The sequence below is a fragment of the Zootoca vivipara genome, chromosome 7 (genome assembly GCF_965207765.1).
Source record: "Zootoca vivipara chromosome 7, rZooViv2.hap1.1, whole genome shotgun sequence".
NCBI classification, from domain to species: Eukaryota; Metazoa; Chordata; class Lepidosauria; order Squamata; family Lacertidae; genus Zootoca; species Zootoca vivipara.
In genome coordinates, this window is record NC_142590.1 from 83,204,432 (window position 1) to 83,222,029 (window position 17,598).

Here is a 17,598-nt window from a genome sequence, read left to right on the forward strand (position 1 = left end):
AGTATCTGTTGGGGTGTGAATACTGTGAGTTGCTCCATCCTATGTTCAGGTTGTATATGTGTGTGAGGGAATATATCGAAACCACCTCTTCAGCCATATCCTTAAACGCACTGTGGTTTTTTTGATGATGTGAAGTCCCTGTTCCTTATCAGCTGGCAACACATTGGGCAAAGTCTGCATATGGAAAATTTGTGTTACTCAAAAGGGGATTGCCACTAAGAAATGACAGGGATTAAAAAAAAGGGAGAGTAAAGAATGTGTTTTGTGTGTGAGTACTAAAAAAACCCCATAAAAAATAAAAACCTTTTAATTCCTGTGATCCCACACAGCACCCAAACGGAATTATTTTGTACTACTGACAAGCCTATATGTTCCAGTTGAACCAGTCCAGATGTACCAGCCATTATAAACACAAGCCATGATTCTGAACTCCAAATGGAGCAGGGGCATTTCCAAATGTTGCCCTCATCGCACCCCAAAACAATGAGCTAGTTTGCAAGTGCTACAACTAAGTGATGGTGCCCTCCAGGCTAATGAGCGAGTCTTTCCTCCACCCCGCTCACCTAGCTGCTAGGTAGGAGGAGAACAATAGCCAATGCGCTGTGTGTGAGCTGAGCTGGAAGCAGGCTGAAAACCCGGGGACACAGAGACATGCTTGATCTGTGCTGGATCCAAAGCTGCAACTAATGGGGAAGAAAGATCTTCTGGTGTGTTAATGCTGCGAGCCCCTCGATCTCAAGCTCATGTTGTATATGTGTGTCAATAAAGCCATCTATCCTAAAGGCATCACAGCCTTCGCTGACCTTCATTCCAAGGAAACCGAACCCTGGGTAAATGCCTGGAACCCCTCACTGCTTGGATATTGGCGTGGTGTACAACACTCAGCATCTTGGAGCTAATCCTGAACTTGTTTTTGTATAGCCCATGCTTAATCTGAGTGCCTTGCTTTTATCTATCTTCCCTGCTCTGCCCCATCCCAGCTATAGCCTGAGCCATTGACACATTTCCCTATTTGTATCAGAATTTGGCCCCAATTTGAGGTATCTATAAAAAATGTGCTTAATTTCTCCTTCACCTAACCAAGCCGCGGCAGGAGCAAAAATTCCGCCATTGTGTTGTCACACAGTGCAGTGGAGCTATTGTGTAGAGGCGTCTCCTTCCACCCTTCCGACGGATAAAGGCTGCTGGAGACTTTGGTGCACTTAAAAGATACAGAGAAGCTTGCCTCTATCAGAATGAGACATATTTTGCTGTGGCTTCCACAGCGTCTGTGATGCAACATCCAAGGTCTTGATGAAACTGTTTTCAGGACCACATTCACATGGTGTGGGAAGACGAAGGCTGTGAGGTGAAACTTGTGCGGTTAGAAAGGAACCTCTGTTTTTAAAAAAGGAAGCACCTGATAGCAGAACTGCTCATATGACCTAGGTTCAGAAGCACATTTCTTGCTCCCTCCCACGGTCCAACAAAAGACCCTCTCTCTGAGGACACACCTTACCTTTAAAGCACATTCTACCCCTCAAACAATTCTGGGGACTGTAGTTTCCTAAGGGGTTGCTGGGAATTGTAACTTTGTGATGGGTTAACTACAGCGCCCATAATTCTTTGAGGGACAGAACATGCTTTGAATGTGCATTGAAGGTATACTGTGTGCGCAACCTTAGAAGTCACAGCTGGAGTGTTCCTCTCCCCACCCCCATCTGCTTGCCTTCTTACTTATAACCACTCAAAAGGCAGGGGGTGGCACCAGTGGCAGACTTTGGGCCCTCGAGTTTCAGCGGTGTCCTGTGCAACGCTAAAATTAAACACCCCCTGCCTCTTGCACTCCATTCTACAGCATTGTTGTGCTGTCCGCTGCAGCACAGAGCCTGGAGAAAGATGGAGATAAAACTAGAATTATCTGCCTCCACCTATTGTTGGCTCTGGCGCCACCTACTGTTGGCCTCCCATTCTACCAGTCCAAAATGGGCACCAGCACCACTTGCTGCTGACCTAACTGCAGCACGGGGCAACCAGCCTTCCTTTGCACAAGTACTTGATTCAACAAGACCGCCAATCACTTATTCTGATACCTGCGACTTCCCTCCACCCTCACCACAACATGTCTGTTTGTGAAATGCTACAATATAGATTACTCTGTAAGGAGCCTGTGTTTCACCGCAGGAAGGTGGACCAGATAATCTTCATTCATGTCTCAGCCAACAGTCCTTTGCTTCCCATCTTCTGATATAGTCTATCCATCTGGGCCGCTCCTACCCTGGTTTCTGTTTTGGAGTGTGTGTGTGTGTGTGTGTGTGTGTGTGTGTGTGTGTGTGTGTTGCCCCATAATGCAACTCAAGCATTAAAAACAAAACAATAGCAACAAAAGCCAACAAAAGAAACTCAAAGGTATTAATAAACTGTGGTTCGTTATCTATATTCCATAGCCAGATTCGGTCCCTGTTTAGGACAGCTGCATATTCCTGCATTGCAGGGGGTTGGACTAGATCAGGCATGTCCAACAGGTAGATCGTGATCTACTGGTAGATCACTGGACATCTGCGGTAGATCACTGGTAGATCATTGGCAAAGAAGCTGAACAACTGTGGCTCCCCTAAATAAAGCTCAACATTTTACCTCCTCCCTGAAAAAAACTCAACAACTTTGACCTGAACCCCAAAAAGGAGGTAGATCACTGCCAGTTTTTAACTCTGTGAGTGGATTGCAGTCTCTTGGGAGTTGGCCACCCCTGGACTAGATGTTCCTTGGGGTCCCTTCCAAGCCTACGATTCTGTGATTCTATGAAATGCGACCTTTGGGGTGAAAAATGTTCCAGACCCATCACTTAAATAGAAGGCTTTAAGGGAGTTGCTTGTCAATGCCCTATCAGAACTCTTGTGAGTCTGCAGGGTGGGAGTGCCAGGAACTCCCCTGCGGAGCTGTGGGGTGGTTTGTTTTCGTGTGTGTAGCATTCGCTATACGAGCCGCATTTTGCCAATGATAAGAGTGGCTACAGCTGACAGTACGAGAGCGATCACTTGTTCCACAGAGGCACATTTGGGAAAGCTGGAATCCACTCTCCCCACCAAATCCTGTTCAAAATGCGTGAAATTGTGCACGTTCAGATCGGCCAGTGTGGAAACCAAATAGGATCGAAGGTAGGAAGCTGGTTTTTAATAACGTTTCTAAGAGACAAGGCAATGCTGCCTTTAATAACTGGATTTAAAGCGAATTTGGACAAAGGTGAATTGGGATGCTACTGAAATGCCCTCCTTGAGCAAACTTGGTTAAAATAACATCAACCCTGAAGTGTGTAAGATACGGTATATCAGTCATCTCCTCATACTCCAAATAGCCACCAGATAGCCAGCCATTTCATCTACCGGTAGATGCATATCAATGAGTTCAAACAGGAAACATAGGTTTTACAGCACAATTTGGTACGCTGAAGATTCACAAAGTTTCAGTGGTGTTCATTCCTTTCCTTGTACATATATTTAGGATAACAGCCTTTGTGAAAGAACCTGATATTTGAAAGTTTATATTTCTCTCGTCCACAATTTCGCTTGGCAGAAGGGCATTGTGGGGAGGGTGGGTTGGAGAAATACTTTGTGTTTTTAATGTTTCCAGGAAATGGTCCGGAGAACCTTGTTATGTGGGTGTCGTAAAACTGTACTAAGTAAATAAATAAGATGTCAGTAAGATGAGCAGCCAAAGTTCTGGTGGCACTTTTGTTTCACATATTATATACCCCGAGGAACCTTGTTGTAACTACCGGTACAGCTGGTAGGAAATGGCAGCAGTATTAGGAATTCTCAATGAAGTAGCAAACAGAGGATTTACATGAAGGGTCTTTCATTCAGCGGTTAGTAGCCATGACAGCTAAATGCAACCTCCACACAGTCAAAGGGAGTGTATACCATGCTTGTGCAGGGGACAAACAACGGGGCTAGTCTTCCATGACATGCTGGGAGGTTTTGCTCTGTCCCAGCGAGGCTATTTACATGCATGTAAATGGAAGCATTCTAAACACAAATGGATTGTGAACAAGAGACAAGAGGCATTTAAAAGGCTGGTGGCTACAGGAGGAGGGTGTGCCCACATGCATGACTGCCTGCTGTTTCAGATAAAGAGACAGCCGGGCTGGATGTGGGGAGTGGGGAGGCTAGATAGATGCCTCCTGTTATTCTGGTTTTGTGTGCTGCTTCCAGTTAAAAGTCTGCCTGGTTGCAGGACTGGCTCACGTGTTATGCTCTCCCGACAAGGATATCTCCTGGTGTAGGAAGAAAATGTGGGACACTACCATCACCTGGGGAGACCTTTCCCATATCTTATTTGATTAGCACGTGCAGGCTTCCATACCTACACCAGAGTTTACACCTGTCTAGAAATAATGTCATGTGTGTGCTGGGACAGGAAAAGTTTCAGAAAAGGGCTACCAAGATGATCAAGGGGTTAGAGGATGGGTAGGCAAACTAAGGCCTGGGGGCTGGATCAAGCCCAATCGTCTTCTAAATCCGGCCTGCGGACAGTCCAGGAATCAGCGTGTTTTCACATGAGTAGAATGTGTCCTTTTATTTAAAATACATCTCTGGGTTATTTGTGCGGCCTGCCTGGTGTTTTTACATGAGTAGAATGTGTGCTTTTATTTAAAATGCATCTCTGGGTTATTTGTGGGGCATAGGAATTCGATCATTTTATTTTTTTTGCAAAATATAGCCCGGCCCCCCACAAGGTCTGAGGGACAGTGGACCGGCCCCCTGCTGAAAAAGTTTGCTGACTCCTGGGCTAGAGCACCAGGGAGATTTTAGACTTGAGAAAAAACGAGTAAAAGGAGACATGCTATAGGTGTCCAAAATAATGCATGGTGGATAGTTATATATCACGTACAGAGCTTTATGGACTTAATAGGTAAGGTAAAGGTAAAGGACCCCTGGACGGTTAAGTCCAGTCAAATTCTCCTATGGGGTGTGGCACTCATCTCCACTTTCAGGTCAAAGGAGCCAACTCCTAGGCACCATGCGGGCTTCAGCCCCCACAATAAAATATTTGAGGGGGCCAGGCCTCCAAAAAGTTGATGGGCATTCCCATTCCAATGGTGTGTGTGCATTGTATCATGTGATCGATTATGCAGGGCGGGGCTTACCTGGGCCCCCACAATATTTTATTAAAGTTGGCACCCGAGTTCCGGGTCATGTGGCCAGCATGACTAAACTACATCAGGCACAATGGGATACCAGAGCACATGGAAACGCTGTTTACATTCCCAAGCTTATTATCCACTTGTGGTAACACAAAGGCAGGCTTTTTCCAAGGTGGCACCAATATTGCGGAAATATGATAGGGTCCCATCAGTATTGTTACTGGCATGTCACTACTATTCTCTGTTTTTTTACCTTCCTCTTTCAGTTCTGGGAAGTCATAAGCGCTGAACATGGAATCGATACCACGGGAAACTACCACGGAGACTCACCACTGCAGCAGGAAAGACTTAATGTTTATTTCAATGAGGCGTATTGTAAGTACATGAGGTTGTTGGTAACTGGGTGGGGAAATTAGATTACAAGAGCAATAGCAGCAGATGGAAATAGAAAAAGCCTTGTCATCTTTCACTGCCACGAAGTCTCTTAACCATTTATAAAGACTGTTGGCTAGGCTGCAGTATTAATTATCAGATATAAGAAACAAGCATATGAGAAATGGTTTGTTCAAGGAAAAATAAAATAGGTATGAAAGGAGCATTCCCGGATGCCAAAATCCAAGCTTGGGGCAAGTACACTTTGGTGAGAGAACCCCAGCAAAGACTGAAAACCACAAAATCTGCAGCAAATTAAAACGTGGAAATATAGGCTGTTAGACTTTTAAAATATGCCCTTCTAAGTTCCTTCCGAAGTTTCCCTCTTTCCCAGCATAGAAAAAGTCCACACATTTGGGAAGTTAAAAATAGTTTACTTACCAACTCTTCAAATGTGCTTTTCCATACAGCTTTTCAGGTGACAAAACATGGCTTAGTTACACTGGTGAAACTCAAGAGTGGCTTGGAAGAGCCATGCGGTCTGAGCTGCAGCATCCAGCTCAGACCTCCTCACAATTTACCTTCTCCCTGTAGAGTGAGATATAACAATAGCCTTGTTTACCTTTCTCCCATGGTGAGGGAGAGTGACCCAGCTAAACCTGGTAGGAAAGCTTACTCTATGATAGGCATCCCCAAACTGCGGCCCTCCAGATGTTTTGGCCTACAACTCCCATGATCCCTAGCTAACAAGACCAGTGGTCAGGGATGATGGGGATTGTAGTCCAAAACATCTGGTGGACTGAAGTTTGGGGATGCCTGCTCTATGACATTAACCCCTTCATGCAAACAAAATGGTCAAAGGCCTGGAAATGATGCCTTATGAGGAATGGCTTAGGGAGCTGGAGAAGAGAAGGTTAAGGGGTGATATGATAGCCATGTTCAAATATATAAAAGGATGTCATATGGAGGAGGGAGAAAGATTGTTTTCTGCTGCTCCAGAGAAGCGGACACGGAGCAATGGATTCAAATTTCAAGAAAGAAGATTCCACCTAAACATTAGGAAGAACTTCCTGACAGTAAGAGCTGTTCGGCAGTGGAATTTGCTACCAAGGAGTGTGGTGGAGTCTCCTTCTTTGGAGGTCTTTAAGCAGAGGCTTGACAGGCATATGTCAAGAATGCTTTGATGGTGTTTCCTGCTCGGCAGGGGGTTGGACTGGATGGCCCTTGTGGTCTCTTCCAACTCTATGATTCTATGATTCTATGCTTTAAATAGCCTTAAGCATGTTAGTTATATGAGGCTGGTTATCCCAGAGAAATAAGATGCAAAAGAGGTTAGGGCTGCAATCCTATCCTCATTTTCCTGGGTAGATACTTCTGAGTAGATACTTATAGGATTGCAATCTACATGACATTTTTATTCATCTGGGGTTGTAACCTGGACACATTTACTAAGTAGTAAACACCATTGAACACAGCAAGAAGTCCTTCTGAAGTCCAATACTGGTGAAAAGGACAATGTCTTCTAGTGCACTTGAGGGCAGCAGCCCAACATAGGGGGCACAGGGCACACCATAAGGCACTCACAGTTCTTTTCCTTCATTGCACCTCAGCATCTGCCACCTGAGCTGCCTCATGGTAGGGCCAGCCTTGACCAGTAGGTATGATGAGGGTTGTGCTCTGGCAATATATTCAAGGACACAGGTTTTTCACTTCTGTGCTATAGTGTTCTAAATGAAATATGTACACCAAAGAAACGATTTGTGAAGGAAATACACGCAGAAGGTACTACCTGCCTCAATCATGACCCTCAACTTTCCCCCTTTTTTTGCTGTAGCCCACAAGTATGTTCCTCGTGCTATCTTGGTGGACTTGGAGCCTGGAACGATGGACAGCGTGAGGTCCAGCAAAATAGGCCCACTCTTTCGACCCGATAACTTTATTCATGGTATGTGTGCTGCATTAATAATATGGATGTAATTTAATAGATGATGGTGTCATAAGAAATAAAGTTGCTGTGTATCAAACAGGGCCTCTGAGGAGATAGCCTCTCTATTCATTGCTTCAGAACACTTAAGAAGCCACTCGTATTTATAAAAAAAATAAATATTTATAGGTCTCATGATTACAGGAGGAAAACCTAAAAGATTTGGGGTGATTTTTTAAAAATAAATTGTTTAAATTGCAGAAGAGTTCTGGAGAAGTGGGATGTCTTCATTGACCACATATTGTTCACTCAAAGAATCAACGATTGCTTCAGCCTCCAAATAGTTAGCGATGGCCACTTTGCGCACTCATTCTAAAGCTTGTTCTAGAAAGGCAATTTGGGGTTTACGGTTGCACATTTCATCAATGTTTAGCATAAGTTTCGAAACCCTTGGTAACATGAATGCAAGCCTAGATCTGAATTTCCTGAAGGTTTCTAAACTAGAATATTTTTTCTTAAAATATATAATCTAGCAGCCCAATCCTATGCATGTTTTCTCTATATAAAAAAAGAGAGATTACGCAGCACAGAACATGCCAGCCTTCCTGCATGTTGCAAACACAAGCTGTTCTCAGCACATTTAGGGCAGAGGGACACCAGCCTGTTGGGGCCTGTTGGCCACATTCAGAATTTTAAGATAACAGGGCGGGCACCAGTCTCAACAAAATGGCTGCCATGGGGAAACGGCATATTATAAAATGGTTGCCACAAAAAAAGAGACTGGAGCACAAAATAATGCAAAAACTGAAGGTTTGAAACAAGAGTATAACAAGCCAAACATGTTCAAGGATCCTCCTTTTCCAAACAAAACAAAACAAAACAAAACAAAACAAAATTCTGGCGCAATTAGGTTTGTAGTAGAGTATCTGTGAAGTTATGCAGAACAATAACATAATACCACAGCCTCCACTCTTAGCTCCATTGAAGACTAGTATCCCTTCGCTTTATATTTAGATCTAGTCATGTCCACTTTTAAACTAAACATGTGCTCAGTGTTTCAGCAGCATTTTCTGTTACATTTAGCCCTTTCCGTTGTTTCTAGGAAATTCTGGCGCTGGAAATAACTGGGCAAAAGGCCATTACACTGAAGGGGCCGAACTGATTGAAAGCGTGATGGACGTCGTGAGGAACGAGTGCGAGGGCTGTGACTGCCTGCAGGGCTTTCAGCTGACCCATTCCCTTGGTGGAGGGACCGGGTCTGGAATGGGCACCCTTCTGATCAACAAGATCAAAGAAGAATACTCTGACAGGATCATGAACACATTCAGCATAGTGCCATCCCCAAAAGTTTCGGACACCGTCGTTGAGCCATACAACGCCATATTATCCATCCACCAGCTGATAGAGAACACGGACGAAACCTTCTGCATTGATAACGAAGCCCTCTACGACATATGCTTCAGGACACTGAAGCTTCCTTCGCCGGCCTATGGGGACCTCAATCACCTGGTCTCCCTCACCATGAGTGGAGTCACCACCTCACTCCGCTTCCCTGGCCAGCTCAATGCAGACTTGAGGAAGTTGGCGGTCAACATGGTGCCTTTCCCTCGACTGCATTTTTTCATGCCAGGCTTTGCGCCACTTACGGCCCGGGGCAGCCAGCAGTACAGAGCCGTCTCCGTTCCAGAGCTCACCCAACAGATGTTTGATGCAAGGAACATGATGGTAGCCGCTGACCCGCGTCACGGCCGCTACTTAACAGTGGCGTGCATCTTCCGAGGCCAGATGTCTACCAGGGAGGTGGATGAGCAGATGCTGTCCATGCAGACAAAGCACAGCAGCCAGTTTGTGGAGTGGATCCCCAACAATGTCAAGGTGGCCGTGTGCGACATTCCTCCCTGTGGCCTCAAGATGTCGGCCACCTTCATAGGGAACAACACAGCCATACAAGAGATCTTCAAGAGGCTCTCTGAGCAGTTCTCAGCCATGTTCAGGAGGAAAGCATTTCTGCACTGGTATACCGGGGAAGGGATGGATGAGATGGAATTTTCTGAAGCTGAAAGCAACACTAATGACTTGGTGTCCGAGTATCAGCAGTATCAAGATGCCACAGCCGATGTAGAAGAATATGTGGAGGCAGAGGAAGAGGCAGAGGCTGAGGCAAGCCAGGAAGAAGAAAAGGAGCTTCTTAAAAATAAGAGTGATGATTGAAAGCAATGCTGATTATTACTGTCAGTGAGGTGGCTGGACTTACCTATGTTTCTAAAATAACTTTTTAGTCTACTGAATGCAGGAGCAGCCAATTTTGTGCATTGAACCAAAGCATACACAGCCGCATTGTTGGCTGCAAAAATATATATATACCTGAGAAAATCCCCCTACTGAAAGCCAGTGCTATTTTTCTAGAAAATATGGTGCTGGAACTCACCACGAACGCTTCCCTGGTTCTCTTATAAATGGTAATCGCGCCCACTTGAGTGGTGCCGGAATTGAGTCCCGGTGAGTTCCAGCTGAAAAAAACTCAACCCCTGCTGAAATCTATGTTCTAATTAAGTGATTCTTCTGAATTAGTGCATCTAATGCAAATAAGTCATTTTAGAACAGTGGGGGAAATTATACCAGCATGCTGCTTCAAAGGACATATCCCAGGGCTTCAGTTGATGGAACAGATTACAAAGGATGACACGGTGACCAACCGCAGCAAAGTAGTTAAGGAGGCTTCAATTCCCCTCTAGTCAAATGCAACCATCCATGGTCCTGGAGGAAGCTGCACACCTCTGTCTGCATCATAGACACATCAACCTAGTTTAATGGAGCCTGGATGAGTACCCTGATGAAGGTGCAGTGTTCAACACATACATCTTGCAGGACCAGGGTGACTGTATTTTTTTACTTTCTTGTGTGAGCATCCTCTTATGCACATTTGTCAGATGAGTTTGTGAATTACCAAGGAAGGTATTCAAATTTACATGGCTGTTTCTTTCATACTTCATTATTCTGACCAGTGTATCTTCTTACTGGGCATATTTCTACACCAGTGAGCTTCAGTACAACAGCATTCTTACACACCTTGTATTTGGAGTTTTGTGATGAGCAGCCAAAGGGATGTGTCCTAACTGAGCCCCACACTAGCACAATGCAGTAGGGTATTTGATTCCAAGGAACAAAAATGACAGCTCCTTAGCTGACTTGCACTTTAGGTGGTATTACAGCTATATTAATTGGACAGCTGTTTTTAAATTTCACTGAGTCAGGCTTCCAATCTATAATATGAGGAAGTATGTAAGGGGATGAAATTCATGATGAAACCAGAAAGGTCCATTAAGTAGTCCAGCATTCTTTGTTTGTTAACAACTAAACTTATTTATATTTGTGTATAAAACATTTCTTTACTGGCTTTTGACTCTTGAAAAAAAAAAGAGCCTCAAAGGCGGTTTACAACAATCAATAGCAGGCATAGGCAAACCCGGCTCTCTAGATCTTTTGGGACAACTCCCATCACCCCTAGCTAACAGGACCAGTGGTCAGGGATGATGGGAGTTGTAGTCCCAAAACATCTGGAGGGCTGAGTTTGCCTATGTCTGATCAATAGACTCAGCTCCTATTAATGTGCCCACTTCTTTTAAAAGCCACCCAAGCTATTGGCTATTGCCATGTTGTGATCAGTAAATTTAACGTGCTCTGTAATGTGTAAAGAAACACGTCTGTCTACCCTAACTGCAGCCACTAATATTAATGTAGGATTAATATGGCTTCATGCCGCCAGTGAAATCAAAGAATGAATTACTTCCATGGGATCTAGATTGGCTTACCCTGTAAATGGCAAACATATATCCATTTGGGCTAGGTGCATAAGTGGTTTAAGAAGTAGTTAGCCTGCATGTATTTTAATGACACTTAAATATTAACAAAACATCTATTATTGTACCTAATAGGTTTTAAATAGCTGTATCTTTGCTTATTCTTAAATGTACCCTTGCTTTTAATCAAGCTAGCTGAGAATCCTATTATACCTGTAGGATTTGAAACACGTTTATAGCACACTCGATACCATTTTATGGATCTGATGAAGGCATTTTTACATTAGGAGTAAGCTCTACTGAACACACTAGGGGACTTACCTCTGAGTAACAGTGACATGGCTGCAGGCAGCAAGTGTATATAAACTTGTGTATGGAAGAAAAGCCAGAAAATGCAAGGAGCAATAGGCTATCCCATTTCCACCCACTTGCGTATACGGAAGTCAACAGGAGTGTTTGTGTATCACATTCAACAAGTCAACAATCCATAGACAACAATAGTTGGCGCTGCATACTCATACAAATATTCACTCAGTGAGTGTAGAGTCTGTGTTCACAATAGCTGAGCTGTTACAAACCACAAAGTGCACTCTCTCACAAACATGTACATGTCAACCTATACAGTACCCAAGTTCACTGTAGCATGTGAACAAGCCAATTGCACCTTAGCATGAACTGCAGTATTAACACATGGAAGGACAAGAGTTCACTGTAGTAAAAGATTCTGCTGCAATTTTTCTGTTAGCCTTAAAGATGCCACTGAACTAGTTTTGCTTTTTTGCAAAGATTAAACAGTTAACTCTTCTGAAATCATTCCTAGTAACGAACCTACATTTATTTAGAAAGTCCCTATGGCATAAACAGCAGCACTGAATGAAGCTTTGCTACCACCCATACTATTCTTTCCCAGGATACATTCAGAGGGTGCCAGCTAGAATTTCAGTTTCACTCCACATTATGAATATTTATTTCACAGTCTCATTGCTTTGGGGCTGTAAAGTCAAGTATTTACACAGGATTGTGTTGAGCTTTTTGTGCAAATTTCTCTTGAATGCTTATGCAAAATGTCTAATTCCTTTATTTAACTGGTTTTACTTACAGGGGGGAGGGGAGAGATGCAGAGATGCAAGCATTTTCTCCAGTGTGAAAGAGAACAAATATTTAACTCAGCTGTCATTTTACTCACCATAAATTTTTCACTATATATCTATTTGTTCACTGCAAGTACTATGCAATACCAAATAAAAAGCAAGCTAAAACTTGCATTTTTGTCCAATTTCAACCTTCTATGCAAGGGGAAATAACTCCTTTCACTTCTTGTGTTCATAACCTTAAAATGCAATTATTAATTCCTTGTGTTCAAGTTTACTGAGCAGGCCTTAAACAGTTGTTCACTTGGCTAGCTAGGAAAGTTTGTGTCAGTTGGAAGAGAAATTTTATCCCACTTTACCTCTAAGGAGTTCAGGGTGACACACATGCTATTTCCCATCCACTATTGTGTCCTCACAACTAGCCTATGAGGTAGGTTAGTCAGAGATTATGAGCAGGACATGCTCATGAACTTCAGTGGAGCAGGGTTTGAATCAGGGGTTCCTTGGTGACCATGATCAGTGAAGGATCTTGAGGATGAAGCTGATGGTGCTCAAGGTTTCTGCTTGTTTTTCAGCAAAGAAAAGCTACTTGATGCTCTAGTCAAGAGATAACTTCTGTAGCTTGTGCATTGCCTTGTTCCAAATGCTTTTTTATTCACATTTGATCAGCAGTTCATTTAGCAATCAGCTAGTTTAAAAGAGCATTTACAGTGAAATTCTACACATGCATACTCAGAAGTCCCAATGAGTTCATTCGAATTTATTTCCAGCTGTGTTAGAACTGCAGCCTTAATTATGTCAGCACAAGATAAAATTCTGGGCAATGTCACAAGGCACTGCATATATATACCTGGAGGCTCACAGCTTTATTTTCAAAGTATAGGCAATCATTCTTTCCAGAATAAAAACCATTTTATTATCAGTTTATTTTGCTTTTAACACTGATTTCTATTTTGTTACTATAGGTTGTTAAAAACCAAATTCATTGAGTATTCGCTATAACCTAGTAAAAGCCAACTGTAGTTGAAAATGCTGTACAATTCCACAAAGTGTTTGGTTGTTCTTGCTCAACAAAACAAAATAATTAAGGAACATGTTCAACACATTCTGTTTATTGGCATAGTTATTTTACACATATACTGCAAGCCTTCACAGAGCAGGAAGCAGTTATGTTGCGTACAAGCACATTCATGAGCCTTCATTTTTCCTGTTATAAATCAAGTCCTGTAAGACAATTAAGACAAGCAGTTAAGTGCCATATTACAATATACAATTTCAATTAAAGCTGAGAGCCCCAAAACTAATATTATTCCTCAAACGTCTGAGGTCTAACACCTATTCTGGTATGTATTTACAGTGAGATGTGAACTGCTGTGTAAAACTAAATAGCCTAAAAATGCCAAAACAGTTCTCACTCCTGTTTCACAGTTATCAAAGGACTTATCTAGCATTGTTCCAACCACGTGTAAAAGGTAAAAGACCCCTGGGCAGTTAAGTCCAGTCAAACTTGACTATGGGGTGTGGCGATCATCTCACTTTTCAGGTTGAGGCAGCCAGTGTTTGTCTACAGACATCTTTCTGGGTCATGTGGCCAGCATGACTAAACTGCTTCTGGCGCAATGGAATACCGTGACGGAAGCCAGACCACACGGAAATGCCATTTACCTTCCAGCTGCAGTGGTATCTATTTATCTACTTGCACTGGCGTGCTTTCAAACTGCTAGGTCATGTGGATTTGAACCACCGACCTTCTAATCAACACGTTGGTAGTACATGGCACTATAAAAAAAATGGCCTCCTATTAAATAGCAAGCAATGAGGCTTCAAATGTTATAAGGTCCACTATCTGAAGGTTCTAATTCTGAAGCTGTGGTCACAAGTTGTTAAGTTAGTGTAAAGGGAACGAATTAAGAGTACAGAAGTTATCAAGAAATAAGTTTGGTGGTTGCAGCCATACAAATAAAGCAATTCATGAATAGTCCATTCTGTCATAAATGTTCAGAACATAGGCTGCAAAAGCAAGGTTTTTTTACAAGCAGATACACTCCCTTTAAGAGAGGGCCAGAGCTTAATGGTACAGTAATATGCTTTGCAAGGGACGCGGGTGGCGCTGTGGGTTAAACCACAGAGCCTAGGTAGGGCTTGCTAATCAGAAGGTCGGCAGTTCAAATCCCCGCAACGGAGTGAGCCCCCGTTGTTTGGTCCCTGCTCCTGCCAACCTAGCAGTTTGAAAGTATGTCGAAGTGCAAGTAGATAAATAGGTACCGCTCTGGTGGGAAGGTAAACGGCATTTCCGTGTGCTGCTCTGGTTCGCCAGAAGTGGCTTTGTCATGCTGGCTATTGTACGCCGGCTCCCTCGGTCAGTAACGCGAGATGAGCGCCGCAACCCCAGAGTCGGTCACGACTGGAACTAATGGTCAGGGGTCCCTTTACATAATATGCATTGCATGCATAAAAGCCTCATCCCCAGACACTTCCAATGAAAAGGGTACCAGGATTGAGAAATTCCTCCACCTGATGCTGCAGCTTCGTTGTAAAAACAAAACAAACCCCAAAACCCCAAATATCTCTACTTACCTGCACATCATTCCTTTTTGATTCTCACTATTTTCACGCTTGCTCCCGCCGTTTTCTCTGCGTCCGCTTTAAACTGCGGTTTCAGCGCTGCTCTCACAGCCTGGGCGCAGATCTGGGAATACCGGATGTAGCTGGAAGGAGAAAGAGACGCGCAAAAGTCAACGCAAATAATGGAATCGAAAACACTCAACAGCCGCCCTGAGACAGCGGAGGGGAAGGAAAGAGGAGGCCCGGCTCGCCTCAGCCAACCCTACCTGAGCCCGGCTTGCCTCCAGTAGGACACCATGTCTGCCCAGCGTATGGACCGTAACTCGCTCGCTTACTCCGCTTAAGGCCGCAAGGTCGGCAACCGCACAAGCCCTAAGCCTTAGTGTGACCCGGAAGAAGCTAAAGACCCGGAAGTGGAAAAGCCAGTCCGACCAATCGCACGCCACTCCCCTCCGAGCTCGTTCGCGAACCGAGGCAAGTGCTGGCATCACGCCCCGCCCCCTCCTCCTCCACCCGTCTATTTCCAGTGAGGAGGAAGCGTCCAATCAGAAAACGGGGCGCCGGGACGTCGGGCGCTCCCATTGGCTGCGTGGCGGCGCCGCGCTGACTTCAGAGGGTTCCGCACTTTTGCAGCTGGGCAGGTGGATCGGCTGCAGCTGTTCGTTGGTCTCCTGTTATACCGTAGTACACGGCTGGTCCGTCGCGAGGTCCAGCAGGCTTCCTGGCACACAAACAATAAGATCAGGGCCCTTGGGCTGCTGGCGCTGGAGGCAGATAACACAGCGCTGTGGAAGCTGCACCTGTTGCTCCCCCCGGCTTGCTGGGATGTGTGCGCCTTGTAGGCTTCCCAATTCTGAGAAAAGATCTCGTGTTCACCATATACGCTGCACGTCCACCGGGCTGCAGATTTACTACGCAGCGGGGATTCTCAGATGGTTGCCAGGAAGCCGTCTACCTGGGAGGGCGGTGGTTGTTGCCAACGGAGAGCGCGTTGATTTGGACTTTCAAAAAATAGATGGATGGTCTTGCATCTGGAGTCAGAGGTGCAACTGACCACACTGCCTCTAGTCTAGAGTCTAGAGTCAGCATCCATTTCAACCCTGTATTAATTAATGAATAAATAAATTGTCCTTAGTTTGTTCTGGGTATTTAGACTGTGTCAGACCAACACAGCTACCTACCTGAATCTGGAACCCTGTACAGTATGAACTTTGTGATGGTCCTAGTGTGATGGATGCAGTGATGTAAAGGACCTGGGGAAAGCCCTCTTTCTCTTCCTGCCACACACATCCCGCAGGCATAGGCAAACTCCGGCGCTTGAGATGTTTGGGACTACAATTCCCATCATCCCTAGCTAACAGGGCCAGTGGTCAGGGATGATGGGAATTGTAGTCCCAAACATCTCAAGCGCCGGAGTTTGCCTATGCCTGATTAAAGGCCTTCACATCTCTAGGGGTTTGCATGTGGTGTGGTGAAATCTGAAACAGCTGAAGGTTTTCTTTTACTACATCATGCTTCTGTTTAAACAGCCATATCTCTGATCCATTTCATAGAATTGGAAGTGACCCCAAGTGAATGTAGTGCAACCCCCTGCAATGCAGGAATATGCAGCTGGCCCATGTGGGGATTGAACCCCCAACCTTGGCATTATCAGCACCATACTAACCAACTGAGCTAATATGTTTTCTGCAGCTTCCATTCTCATTGTACGTGTATACTTCAGCAAACACTGGCATAACAGCAGCAGCAAACATGACTGTCACATAAATTGTGGTGGATCGGAGTGATCTCTAGATGGGAGCATGGAGTTTTCCTAAGACATGTCTTTGTCTATGTCAGTGCCCTGTTTACTTGTTTGCTATCAAATCCTTACCTTGTCTTTCAGCCCTACCTGTGGGTAAACGTTGAAATGTGTCATTAAAATCTGTACAAACAAGCATAATTTAAAAGCCAAGCTGTGTTTTTTATGAGGCATATGTGGTACAGTATATTGAAACATTTTTTCCAACTTATAAAAGTATTGTACACATTATTTTTCAGGGTCACACAAGACTTCAGATTCAGAGCCTCAGAAGCAGTCAGTTGGTTGTATCATGACACATTCAGTCAACAACATTCAGTTATATTTCATAAATCAGAGAGAATATTTTAATACAGGACTTGTGAAAGAAAAGATGAAGTGGTGTCCTGCAGATAATATTGCTGTGTGGAGTGCTTTTGTTGAGGGTTCTCGCCATTCTCCATTTCATTCCCTCTCTGCCCAGTTTCCTTTTTTTCTAACAGTCTGCCAGTATTCTGTGCCCAAGGAGGATGCTAAGATGGTGTACACACCATGCATTTAAATCACATTACTCTCCACAAAGAATCCTGGGAATTGTAGTTTGTTAAGGCTACAGGGAATTGTCTATGTGAGGGGTAAACAATAATTTCCAGGATTTCTTGGGGAAAGCAGTGTGCTTTAAACGTGCTTTGAATGTATGGTGTGTATACAGCCTTGTGTAGTTTTAGGTTTGCCCTTCCATTTGGGGATTTTCCCTGCTCCCCATTTGGCAATTTATGGGGTGGAGGGGGAGTGCATGTGGCTACGGTAAATCTAGCTACATTAAAACATTGAGTTTCCTCAATGAGCAGCTCCCACTTAAATCCCCGGAACATTGAAAAATAGGCCACATATGTACAATTCATTTAAAATTTAAAGCACTTCCCTTAAAGAATCCTGAGAAC

The 17,598-nt window shown here is 44.1% G+C and overlaps 2 protein-coding genes across 2 annotated transcripts; one reads left to right on the top strand and one right to left on the bottom strand.

Annotated features, from left to right (window-relative positions):
* The first annotated feature begins 2,915 nt into the window (after nt 1-2,915).
* Nucleotides 2,916-12,500, top strand: TUBB1 (tubulin beta 1 class VI). Its single transcript, XM_035121971.3, has 4 exons — nt 2,916-3,137; nt 5,389-5,497; nt 7,329-7,439; nt 8,521-12,500. Exons 1-4 carry the CDS (start codon nt 3,081-3,083, stop codon nt 9,627-9,629), a joined length of 1,386 nt encoding a protein of 461 aa, XP_034977862.1. The 5' UTR covers nt 2,916-3,080; the 3' UTR covers nt 9,630-12,500.
* A 905-nt stretch (nt 12,501-13,405) lies between these two features.
* On the bottom strand, nt 13,406-15,246 carry ATP5F1E (ATP synthase F1 subunit epsilon). The gene is made up of 3 exons (XM_035121975.3): nt 15,141-15,246; nt 14,887-15,017; nt 13,406-13,533 (listed from the first exon to the last, which is right to left on the bottom strand). Exons 1-2 carry the CDS (start codon nt 15,170-15,172, stop codon nt 14,894-14,896), a joined length of 156 nt encoding a protein of 51 aa, XP_034977866.1. The 5' UTR covers nt 15,173-15,246; the 3' UTR covers nt 13,406-13,533; nt 14,887-14,893.
* Nucleotides 15,247-17,598: the final 2,352 nt, after the last annotated feature.